We start from the raw sequence: 13,512 nt of genomic DNA, 5'->3' as shown, positions 1-13,512 counted from the left end.
GCTCTTGAAAGAAAAATAGTTATTATTTTATTGACCTTAATGAGATTACCCTCAAGACATATTCACTGCATTTTTTTATACTATCGGTTCGAACTTTACTGTTTTATTAATTATTTCATTACTATTTTCCTTTTTTTCTTCTTCTGGTAATATATTTAATCTGATCGAGATATAACAATGAAATTCGAACTGACTCTTCAAGGCAAAATTACGAGCGGCAAAAATGTTGGCGGCTAAATTACCGACGGCGAAACTGTTTGTTGCAAATTTACCTCTCACGAAGAAAACGGTTGAAGGTCCTAAAATTTCAAATGAATGGAAGAACATTTTCTTTGTGGAATTTAAGCCAAAATTTATGTCCTTTTTAAATTATTTACGTAGACTGATCATTTTATTATTAACATTCCACAAAATTTGAAAATTAACTATAAATATGGATCAGTATCAACCTAACTAACACAAAAAATTTAAACTGTTTTTTTTTTTTTAATTTTCTTTTAATTGGTCAAATGGAGTTGAACTGATAAAGTATAAGTAAATGGAATGTTTCCTTCTTTGGGAACAACCGGTGCACGAACCTACGCACATTGAAATCAAGAGAATAAATTATCCCAAGCAGACTGTCCATTGAGCTACGTTGTTCCATTACACTGTATTTCGTTTATCACCTGTCGTTGGTTCTGCTTCTTTTCTAGTAATTATTGTCTGTTCCTGTATTTTTTTAAATTCAAATGAATTCTTTTTAAACTCTTAAATTATCGAATAATATTTCCACATTTGGATATAATTGGCTAATTAGTACTACCTACTGATTTTAGGCCTGTTTTCTATTTTTATAAACTTAAGGTTTACAAAGGAGATCAATAAATACAATAGTGTAGATGAGTGCCCAACTATTTCTTATCCCACAATAAATAACTATATTTCTTTTCTATGAAATCACAATTTATTTAGAAAGGGTACAGTGTGGTAACCAATAGGATGCTCCTAATTCACGGGGATATCCAGATTCAATATTGAGGGACTCATTGTTGAATAAGTAGAAATACCCATCTTTGAATGCAAAGGTTTGCCCTGTAAAAAAGAAAAAAGGGATTGTTCATTATTTTTATGACTTATTAACCTCATTGCTACAATTAATACCATTGTCCAATGTAATAATTGAATCGATGGATGAAGGGAGTCCATTCCAATAATCGGAAATTCTTTTTGGATAATCTAATTCTGCTGTGCCGTTGGAATTCATTCTCCAAAAATGATCTCCTTTAAAAACATACGTTTCCTTATTTTTACTCCAAATGAAAATCGAGTCAATATTTGGAGTATCTTTTGGAAGTCCAATGCTGGCTAAATTATTTTTTGGTTCATCTGTCCAAGATCTTCCATCATATTTATAAAATCTGTTATCTAAAGACATAATCATGTTTCATTGTTAATAGAGTATAACTATTATTATATTATGTGTAGGTATTTGAATTTTTTTATGCCTGTCATAACACATGACGACAAAACTTTACTTTTTGAAACATCTTTTAAGTTTGAAAATTCTAGTAGACCTAATGTTGATCACAAATCTGCAATATATTTTTTTTTGTATCAAATTTGGTCATCAAGAAATTCTTATTTGAATGCTAATTTCCAATATGGATTTATATCTCATGTGAGTTTGTTCAATTATGAGAAAATATAAATTTAAGGTAAAAAAACTACTTTTTTAAGGATATTGTTTGGAAAAGAATAACGGCTCGATGTTGCAATGGTTTTTATGTTTGCATGAGTTTATTTAAAGCGTAAATGACAGGAGTCAACAAAAAAATATTTTCAATTCCATATTCAATTATAATAGTTCTTGACAAGTTGATGACGTATCGGAAATGAGTTTTTTTCGTAATTAATCAGGTTTGTGGCAGGGCTGTGGAGTCGGGCATTTTATGCCCGACTCCAACACACATTATTTTATAAATTGTTTTATAGCCAATATAAGAACTATTGAGTCATTTAAGTCTATATAGGTACTTTAAATATAGATTTATTTTATAGCTATAAGTAGTTATTAGTTATATGTAGTAAATAATTGTGCTATGTATAAATAAAATATTTGGAATATAGGATATTTAACTAGATAAGGAAGAAATAAAATGGATCGAAATCTATTTATTACATTCATATGTTTTGGAAAATAATTTATGTACTCGAAACCAACGAACGACATCTCATTGCAATGTTACACTTTTCTCTGATGACATTTACTATTTACAAGTCTAATTAATGAATTAGCACGGCCAGTGGCCATGTTCTACCTAACATATTAATTTAGACTTTAGAGGTGTTTGGGAATTGTGATTGTATAGACTATAGAGGACGTTTTCAATTTGTGAAGTAAACTTATAAATTAGTTAACTTAATAACTATAATAAATTAATACTAGTACTTAATAACTATAACATATAACCGGACTCCATTAAAAATGGGCCCGACTCCTACTCGGCAGCCTTGGTTTGAGGAAATTTTTTGAGTATTTTTATTGTTTTATAGATTTGAACTAACTTTTTACATTATACATTATTTAAATTGAGCGTAGTCATTTTTTTTATGTTAAAAAACCACCATATTTGAAGAGTTTTGATTGAAAAGTAATAAAGCCTTGTTTTTTCAACTCTTTTTATGTCATATGAACTTATTTGAAGCGTAAATAATTAGGATTTAATTTACAAAAAAGTATTTGGTTCTAAAAGGTGTTCTATAGGGTCAATAGCTATTTGATTGAATTATATTAAGTAACGAATCAATCAAAGGTTAATAAAATGAAATTTTAAAGCTCTATTTTATATCACTTTATATTTAGTTTTTTTTTCTTTCCTTTTTTATACAATATAATTCATTACCTCAGAGTTTTAAAAGTTTCCGCACTTAACCTCGATAAGATTCTGCTTAAAAAAGCGCTTATCAATATTACAGATTATGTAGACCATCTAAAACGATATATTCTTTCGTAAATTAAACCCAAAATATTTAATCTGTCCACCACGTTTTAAATTTCTTCCTCAAAAAAAGTTAAAATCAAATCAGGGTTGCTGCTTAACTAACTTCTTAGAAACAAATACTCTTTTGTAAATATAAAAACAATTATTTATACATTAAATGAACTCCTTTGGTTTAAAAAACAAATAAAAATTTGAGAAATTATTCTTTTTTAAACCATATTCGTAAAATAACTTTAATTTCTGAATATATATTGCATTATCTCATGGTCACAAATAAAATATTAATCTCTGTTGGAAGTTAACATACAATATTTTTAAGCATAAAGATTAATTTTAAGTAAAAATTATAAATATTAAAGTTTGTTTACTTTTTTGATTAAAGATTAACTGTAAAAGTGGATCATTATCAAGACAAGTTCCTGCTTCTTTTCTACTAATAATTGTTCTAAACGTTGATTTTTGGAAATCGAATTAGCTCTTGATAAATTGTAAACTATTCCCAAAAATAATAGCATAGTTGTTAACAAACTAGTGCTTAAAACTGATGCCGGATACTTTTCTGTTTATATTCAAATATTTATATTTAATTGAAATTAAAAAGTGTAAAAATACACAAAAAGTAAATATTTATATAATTAAAATCCTCAAAAACCAAATTTTATAGGGGGGAAAAAAAATTACAGAGTCTATAGCTATACTATAGTTGGAAGTTAAGCTTACAAGACTTTTCTTGGTTGACTTATGTGATGATTATGGATTTTTATAATAGGTGTATTAAAAATAAATCTATTATTTTTCCAATGGATAGTTTTAGTAATGTGTATCTCACGTTATATATTATTGGTATTGGTTTACACTAGATGGCGTTAGAAAGATAAGATTTCGTACTAAAGAAAATTCCAATACAGTTTTGTGATTGTTTAACTCGGTATTATTTGAGTGCGCGTCCAAAATAGTCACTAGCAAAGAGAAAATACGCCATAATTTACAGTATTTCTTTGATCAAGTCGAAAACATCAGGCAGGTGGAAAGTATTTATGGTTCTGATACTGTAAAAATTACGAGCAAATTTGTGTTTCGTCGATTCCGTTCCGGTTATTTTAATGTCAAAGATACAAGGTCAATTGTCGAAAATGTGTATAAAATAATGGAAATTGTTGAGTACACTTGACATGTAAGCTCTGTTTGGATTGTCAAGGGAATTAACATTAATGGAAACAATTTAAAAAAAACAAACATGAAAAATAATGAATTTATTTTCACTGCACCTAATGTGTGACTTTTTGAGAAAATAAAGAAGTTCCATCATGAATACTCTTGAAAAACTATTATAATATGATTATCATATTTTTGATAAGAATATAATGAAAAATAGGCAATTTTATAAATGATATCTTTAATATTTTATTGTAAAGAGCTTATAACTATATGTTTGATGTTTATGTACAAGGTATATTTTTTTTTCATCTTAATATCATCAAGCTGGATTTCATATAAATAAATACAACAGATTATTTTTATTAATATATATATTTACAATACAATAGAGTTTCAAGGTATTGTATATATGTTATAAACCTTACACTTCATTACATCTCCCCATATCACATCTTTCTAGATTATATTTATAAAGAAATATTGTATGCAAGCTGGGATATAGAAATATATATTAGTTACAAATAATTTATTAGATATAACTTTTTAAATTAAACATTTACAGGGCTTGTGATAAGTAAGTACAACGCCATCATTGAATTTTCATTAAATGGTCGATATTTAATATTGAATTAGTTCAGGAGATTAATGGAAAAAGACTCAATATGGGTTCCGATTTACTTTTTCTCAATATTGCAATAGTATGATAAACCTTTCCTTGGATATGAGTACTATAATTTATATTAATTTAATTCTTGTCCGGATGGCCTTTGCGGGAGAATTTAGATGATGTTCTTTTTATCTTTATGTGTGTTTATTATTTACACTGTTTGTATTGTAGAATATAAATAAATTATTTTTAAGTGTTTAAGGTAACAGAACCTGATAAAAATTGGTTATTTCGTAATACTGATCATAAAAGAAACTGAGACGTCATGATATGAAAGTTAATTTAAAAGAAAAACTAGAGAAAAATTCACGTTGCGAGAATAACGAAAGGAAAAAAAAAGAATTAGCTGGTTAAGAGCATGCCTCACCAACTGAAATTGATTATATTGATGATATCAAATTTTGATTTAAAGTTCAAATACCGCACGATCAAATTGACTGAACTTGTATATAATATTAAAAAAAAATACCGGATTGCTTTTATGTTATCGCCACACATTTGTGAAAGATTCGAGAGGAAAATGTATAAAAAAATAAAAAAATCATGTACCTTTAAACTGTTAATTGGAAAATAGATGTTTAAGTCGGGGTTTGATAGAAAAGTATATTAAGATGGTCTTTTTTGGCCAGATAGATAGAAAGATTGAAAAAGAGGACATGAAGACATGCTACACAACTATATTAAGGAGTCTGAAAAGTGCAGAGTATAGATTTATCTCTATATTGGTTCAAGTATAGGGGCATTAGCAGCACTCATATCTTGGCAGTATATACGGCAAGACGAATGAAGAGAGGATTTCTTTTTTTTTCTGCGAAAGGGAACTAGAAACATCGAAACATTATTTATATGAATACAGCGAGACAAGCAAATTATTGGATCATTTGACCAAATAATATTTTACGTAAAATATTTTTTAAATTGAAGAGTTCCTGTTTTATTTATCCCGGCACACATCTCTGATCATTCGCCAGAAGCTCCAGGAGATCGGATGGGTAGTTATTATGGATCCAACCTACAGTCATGACTTTGCACTAAGTGACTACTACCTGTTCCTGTCTATGACCAACACGCTTGAGGTTACAAATTTGGCCTCAATAGGGACAAGGGGTTATACAAAATGGGTATTATGAAGTTGGATTCTTGTTAGTAACAAGTTATCAAACAGAATGGGGCATACTTGTCTTATATCAGATGATTGTAACACTTCTGATAAAGAATGGAAATAAAGTGAAAAATACGAAATTACTTTTCCCTAACTTATTACTTGCTATCAAATTAGGACAAATAGTTTTATAATGCCTACACTGTGGTTTTCTTTCCTCTTAAATTAATTGATTTATGTACATACTACGAGTATATAATGTTTGTAACTATGCAAATGGGATAATTATCGGAAAGGTAATTAGAGGTAACCAAGTTGATGCATGAGTCTTTCTACACATGATAATGAAAGCAGACAATTAATTTTAAAAGTAGTTTTATAATCAGCTTCATTCATTAAATATATATCTTTATACAATATCATAAAATGGCCTTGGGCGTCAAATTTCTTTATCCTTTTATTTTTAGTATTTGACTTTTCCTTTAGAATAGAAAAGATTAATGAAGATTGAAATAATTTATTCCGAAACTTATGGGGATGTTCCATCTTTAAGTCAAGTTTAAGGGAGATACATATTGGTCTTATAAAATAAACAAGTAAACTTCTATAACGAATAAATTATCCCTCGTTTAATTTATTCCTTTAGAAGGGACTTGATTTGATTTTTCTAAAGAATGTAGATAAGGAATATAAAACATACCTGAGAAGAAAATTATACTTCCATTCAACTTTTCGTAAGCTGCGTCTATATGCTTGATTTGAGGCGGTACACCCGGAAACATGCGAGATAATGGAACTGGAAAACCATTCACAAGCTCCCCTGGTTTTCTATATCTCCAAACATTCTATAAAGAAGTTGTACATAGTTCAGTATGTTTATTATATACGAGAGAAGTCTGAAAAGAGTTAAACCTCAAAGTGAAAATTGCTTCATTTGTAAATAAAAGCAAGTCACATCTATTTAGCATCTATTGACAGTTACTTATCAAAGGTTCAGACATTTTGAAGACACAGTGGGTTGAGTGAATTAATGTGAGCATTTTTGTGATTTTTTTTCTAACACTCACTCAAACGACTGTTACATTACATCTGTGCGTCTAAAATGACTGAAACTTTGTTGATCAGGCAGGTATAATACATCATAGACAAGTTATTAGTTATCTAAATAAAACTTATGTTATATTTTTAAAAATAATTTGTTATAAAAAATGTAAGCCATGATCTTAAATTTTTCAAAGAGAACACTTTGATTTAATTATTTAAAGATAGGACAGTTATACATACTTAATAATATAGCGCAGAGTGCATAAATCATGCAATTAGGAATAATGACGTGATTTATAAGCATCAACTTTATTTTTTTTTGTTTACTAATCCTATTCTTAACGAAAATTTATAGTCGAATGACCCATATGGGTACAGGGTGAGGAGTCCAAAATTAGAAAATTTTAAAAACAATTTTCACTTCTACATATTTTTATTTTATGCCATTTTTATGGCAAACTTTTGAAGCAAAAGTAGGTAATTCAACAATTGTCTAGATATTTCATCCAATATGCCCCCTTCAATTCTAAATAATAGCCTCAATATGAGGAAGAACAGAAGCACATCTGGCGTTGATGAAGTCTGAGGAGAAGTTGTTCCACTCCTCCGCGATAACATCCTTCAGTTCATCGACATTCTGGTGAGAAGTCTTGTTCATCTTGCCCTCCAAGACGCACCAAAAAGCCAAGTCTGGGGGGTATCGTTTTTTGAGGACAAAGGCAGCAATGTTCTCCCAGCAGAAATGTGGCACCTTCTTTGATGTGTTTGCCAGAGGACCGTCTTGGGTAAACACACAATTGTCCTTGGGGAACGTGCTCTTCAATCATGGCAAGACACAGTATCTGAGGTCCTTGTAGTGGACGTCTGTGTTGACTTTCTCGTTGGTCTTGAAGAAGTAAGGAGGCATATTGCTGCTGTTGGACCAAGAAGCGATCCTTTTCCTTGTTCTATTTTTTATCAAAATGCATATTTTAGGGTTAAAAGAACAACGTTCACTGTAAATATCTTCTTTTCGGAGATCGACTTGTGCGCGGAGGAGATCGCACACCCTCTGCCGTTTTGCTTGTTGCTTATACAATTTTGATTGCACAAAAACAAAACAAACATCAAAAGATAGCTTTTTGTCAGCTCTTTGGAATGACGCCAAGTAAAAAATTTCCAAGCTTTTAGAACTGAGACTAGACGGCCTTAATTTTTGATTCCTCACCCTGTATGTACATTTATTAGACTGGTCTATTACTTACTTGTTTTTAAAATGTTGAGTTTTTATAACCCCAAAACAAACATTGTGGTAAAAAACATATTAATGATATATTTTGAACTATTTTGAAAAGTTTTCCAGGTAAATCAAAGTTTTAAAAATGGAAGAAAATGATGTCCCATTCTTCAACTATCTTCCAAACACAGCCATATATTTTATTCTATAACTTTTTTACATCATTAAATTATCTTTAAGAAATAGCATTATTATTTTTTTCTAAAATTATTATCTTCGATTACACGTAGAATAGAAGTTAAATAATTTTTAAACGTATTAATCACAGAGCGCATTATCTATATTTATTCCTTTAATTAATTTAAAAAAAACAAACATATATAAGATATTTAGATGATTTTGAAGATAATTGAAGAAGAAGGCACACCATTTTCGAAAAAAAGTAATTATATAAAACTTCAAGGCTGCTAGGTGAGCTTAATAGAAATGGACCTTTCTAATGTATATGTTGCGTACAAGTTATAATTTTGTACAAGTTGCAAGTAAAAAATGAGATGAATAATTTTACATGAAGGATTTACAATACGTAGAATGGTGATAATGCAAAAATTGAATAGTGGATCGATGATTGACATAATTTTAGGCTATTTTTTTTAGAAATGACTAAAATATAAGTATTCTGTAGGCATTATAAAGTTCAAATGCCATCAGTTATATTGCTCATAAGGACCATGTAATTTAAATAGATCAAAATGAATTGAATGTATCCATTAATGGATGGTAATTATAATGAACAATGTTGGAATTAAATCATGCAATTTCAGAAAAATTAATTGTTACCTGTTACAATTTCCTTGTACAAGTTGTAACTTGTACAACCATTGCAACTCGTACACAACATATATACAAATATACAGTTAATGTAAATTTTAAGGTATAGTATAACTGTTTTAAATTTCAATGCAAGCATTTCTATTTTTTTAAATTGCAACAATGTGGTTTAATATTCATTGAAATAGGCTCCTCTATACCTATGTCTTTGTCTGTTTGTATGCAAAAAAAAAAAAAAATATATATATATGCATGGCGTGTAAGTAAAATATACATTTTTTCATTTATAATATGCAAATAAAATTTTGCATAAATGAAACTAAAATAAATATGAAATGCAAGTTCTAAAATTTCAGTTTAAAGTCCAGTGTTTGTGTTTTTTTATAGAATGGAAAATATTTCATCTATAAATGTATCAATATTTTGTCAAAATTAAAAAAAACCTGTTTTAATGAAATAAAACTCCTATTTATTCTTCGTAATAATATATAGATTACCTGTCCTTTGAATATGAATATTTCTCTACGGATAACAGATATAGACTGAAATTCTCCGTTACAAATTTCATTTCGTGGATTTTCGGAGCCATCGTAATTGTAAGAATCTTCCGTTGTAGTAGTCATTGTTGCACTTGTTGAAGTAACTGCTACCCTTGGCGAAGTAGCCACTTTCCCCTTTGTTACGTGTGTTTCTTGTCCGAACGAGTCTTCATCATCAGTCTGTGGTGGTCCATTTTGTACTTTATGAAATGAAATGGATTTTTGGATTAAAAATGTTTTGACATATTTATGTATCCATCAACTATTTTAACTTACTGTAAAGATTATACATAGCCAAAATGTCATCATAGCCAAGAGCTGCTGAATCGCCTTTATAATAAGCAAACATAACTGAATCCCTATCTATACTGTGAGATAGTCCTAAGGCATGCCCCATTTCATGGACCTTAAATGAAGAATGGAAATAAAAAAATCAGAATGTATTACATTAATAATTGATTACAGCGACTGTCAATAGATCCAAATGCTTTTTTTCAGTGCCCCAATTCTCATCTTCATCAAAATGAATATCACCACCTAGGCTACCAAAACTGTATGGGTAATATGCATGTGCCAAAGTATAGCCTGGGCCATCAAAGGGATCTGTAAAAAAATGAATATATTATAAATACATATTTTTGCCTATTCAATTTAAAAAATAAAAATGATAAAGTTTACATATATCTCCGTGATTATACCGTCCAAAACTGATTTTGATATTTGCAGGCGACAATTCTCCCACTTGGACAAAAACCAATCCAGAGTAATCTGACCAGGTGTCAAATGCCTTTTTCAGTTTTTCTTCAACATAAGATTTATTTGGAAATTTGTTCGACCAATTATCAAGTCTTTTAAATATAAATAATTGTTATTATCTATCAATCTGTGCACATTTAAGAATAATTGCAATGCAACGTAGGCATAACGTACATACTTGTATGTAATCCTTCTGGTCTTCCATCCCTCAGACCCAATAATGTACCTTTTTCGTCTTTTTTTTACTCCGACTGACTCACCATTAATAAGATCTGGATTTCCACATCGTGGAGTAGTCAGTAATTTCCTTGTAGCCTCATCAAATTTACCTGTTTGCTCAATAGCTCCAAATTCCTGTACCTTAAGTAGAGCATTTGAAATGGATTCTTCTGTATAGAGAGTCTCAGAGTCGGGAGGAGGCGTGCTCAAATATCCATAGTTGCGAAAAAAATCAAACTAACGAATAAAAATCAAGATTGATCATTTTTAATATGAATGTCATTGTATCTACAAACTTGAAACAATGTTAAAACATTCATAGGTAAATTCAATATTGGTTTAAGCTACTCTAAATATTTACACAAGGGGGATTTTCTATGAATACATTTTTTAATGTATCAATACTATTGTCCTTAAAAAAACTTTCTACAATTATGTACGCTATGTTTCCCTTTTAAAATAATGCACAAATAATTAAAAAAAAAGACATTTGCATTTATATATGTACATAAACTGGCCTTGAATACAAATTCCTAAAAGTCTTTTTTTTTTTTTTTCAATCACTGCACCTGAAGCAACTATAATGGTTGTTTAATTCAAATTATTTAGATAAAGTGTAGTGTACACTGATAATTAATTAATCTATGCAAATATGTATACTATTAATTTTACATTGATAAATAGTCTTAGTTGATATAAGATTTATTAACCATTATCGATTCATTACAGATACAAAGACAGTCAAAATATATTAAAGCCGATTAACATAACTACATAGATCTTTAAGACTCTCTATCATATCAGAGCCATTTAAATATATGTACTAGATATGTTTTTGAATTTTTTTCGAATTTTGATATGGATTTTGTTGGAAAGTTGTGATATGGTATGAAAATTAGCTATGCAAAATTGCATTGTTTAACAAGGTCATCTTAAGGTCGTACATCTCGATCAAATTATGAAAAAAAAACGAAAACACTTTAGTCAGTTAATAAAGATACAAGAAAGGCATTTTTAGTTAATTTACATTAAATAATTTTGATAGACAATTTTTTAACCGATAAAAATTCCAATTTTTTTTTTAAAGTTATCATATGGAAATTAAAAAAAAAGAGTATATTGGATGAACCGCGTATAGCGAGCATATTTTTTTTTAAACCTTGTCAGGAAGGAAAAATTCAAACTTTCTTATAGCATTTCCTCTTTGGGCTCCATTTGGTAGCTTTAGAAAAAAACTTTAGTAATATTTTATATAATTTATAGTAATGTGTATCATTATACATAGATACATGATATTGATTAATGTTGTATTCGTATTTTTATAGACGAAATAAAGAACTTTTGTCTCCTTTAAAAATTAAAACTAGGTATCTTATCAAAAGGTGACGTTTTAAGCAATGAAATTTTGCATAGATTATTTTCTTACCATTTCACAACTTTTTCAAACTATCCGTAATCAAAATTCGAAAAAAGTAGAAAAACAAACCGCCCTAATATATATCTTTACTTAAAGATAAGTGTAGTTATAGTGTTGGAAAACCATTTAAAATGTGCTCCTTTATTAATATTTAACCTTTTATACATTTATCTTTCAATTGTAACTAAATTCTAGAATTATCTTTCTTAAATTTAATGTCTGGTATTGTTTTAACATACATTTAAAGGTTGCCCAAAAATATGATAAAAAAAACAAAACAAGTTTAGTTTTACGTCATCCATTTTTTTCTTTTCAAATATCATTGAGTGCATGGGATCCCTTTTAATGTTAAATTTAAATTTGCTTCATCAAATACAAAAATAATTATTTTAGTTTTTGATAATATTCGTATACTATTATCTAAAAGTTTACATTGTTTTTTGACGTAATATAATTCAATTGATATTTTTAATATTTTTTGAGTAAATACTATAATTATTTTTTCAATATTTATCATGAAATACATTAACACATAAATTGTAACATACCAAATCAATTGAAGAAGATGGAGGAACGGTGGTTTGAGCTTCCTGAGGGATCGGAATCCCTATTGAAAAGCTTAACGACCACAGCACCAGCACTATCAAAAATACTATTTTACACATCTATAATTATTGTATTTCTTCCCCTCTATGTGATTTCAAATACTAGTGGGCATATATAAGATACTCTGCGTTTAAATATATATGTACAATATAATGTACGTAAGGTACTTAAATTTATTTTGGTACCAGCTACGCGATTTAACTTTTCTAAGATTTGGATGACGAAGAATAAAAAACCAGCTTTGGAAATTCCATCTCTACTTTTAAATAGAATAATACATATTATCTAGATACTGGGTGTTCCATTGAAATTTGAACACTTACTAATTCAATAATTAATGAAGGTTGAGTGGTTGAAATTAATTCATATATTGATATATTAAACCATAAACAATTAGTTACAAAACAGACCTAAGCACTCTAGCTTATGTACAAGTCGAAAAATGACACTTGAACGTCATTTCAAGTCTTTAGGACCCCCGTCTACGCCGTCAGCAAGTCTGAAACGTTGCAGAGGATCTATCAAAAAGTCAAACTGGACCCGGAGAGTTAGAGGAAACATCTCAGGCCAATCCGCCTCAAGTCTATGAGGGCCCATGCCAGAGATCTTGGAGTTGCACAACAGACTGTCCAAAGAGCTATCAAAACAGTGGATGGAAGCGCTTTGTGTGTGTGAGAGGCCACTTTTAACAATAACAATGAAAGAAACCCATCTCTTCCGTTGCAATACGATTTTGAATGAGTCTTTTGAACTCTTTTTGTCACTTTTGTCCCTATTACAGGGCTGATGCCAACCCCCTCGATAATACCTTTGAATGCATGTGAGGGAGGGCCTTCAGTGTCCATTATCCAAACACCGTCACAACCTGGAAACTATCAGCGGCTAAGACCGGCTACATTAATTATTAAAAGAGCTCATACATACATCTATATAGGTATATGTACTTAGTGTAAATTCTGTTGTTAATTAATAC

At 29.3% G+C, this 13,512-nt stretch overlaps 1 protein-coding gene across 1 annotated transcript; it reads right to left on the bottom strand.

Annotated features, from left to right (window-relative positions):
• Window positions 1-896: 896 nt before the first annotated feature.
• LOC121128428 (matrix metalloproteinase-25) lies at window positions 897-12,656 on the bottom strand. Its single transcript, XM_040724006.2, has 9 exons — window positions 12,482-12,656; window positions 10,476-10,753; window positions 10,220-10,389; window positions 10,005-10,144; window positions 9,818-9,947; window positions 9,500-9,741; window positions 6,612-6,756; window positions 1,144-1,407; window positions 897-1,074 (listed from the first exon to the last, which is right to left on the bottom strand). Exons 1-9 carry the CDS (start codon window positions 12,596-12,598, stop codon window positions 947-949), a joined length of 1,614 nt encoding a protein of 537 aa, XP_040579940.1. The 5' UTR covers window positions 12,599-12,656; the 3' UTR covers window positions 897-946.
• Window positions 12,657-13,512: the final 856 nt, after the last annotated feature.

Source organism: Lepeophtheirus salmonis, chromosome 13 (genome assembly GCF_016086655.4).
Source record: "Lepeophtheirus salmonis chromosome 13, UVic_Lsal_1.4, whole genome shotgun sequence".
NCBI classification, from domain to species: domain Eukaryota; kingdom Metazoa; phylum Arthropoda; class Copepoda; order Siphonostomatoida; family Caligidae; genus Lepeophtheirus; species Lepeophtheirus salmonis.
The sequence above is the reverse complement of the archived record's forward strand: the minus strand, read 5'-3'. Positions and strand labels throughout refer to the sequence as shown.

Coding starts and splice junctions, on each gene's coding strand:
- LOC121128428 (XM_040724006.2), bottom strand. CDS start 12,598: ATGTGTAAAATAGTATTTTTGATAGTGCTGGTGCTGTGGTCGTTAAGC. Junction 10,390..10,475: donor ACCAGAAGGATTACATACAA/GTATGTACGTTA, acceptor TATATTTAAAAG/ACTTGATAATTGGTCGAACA. Junction 9,742..9,817: donor GGCTATGTATAATCTTTACA/GTAAGTTAAAAT, acceptor CATTTCATAAAG/TACAAAATGGACCACCACAG.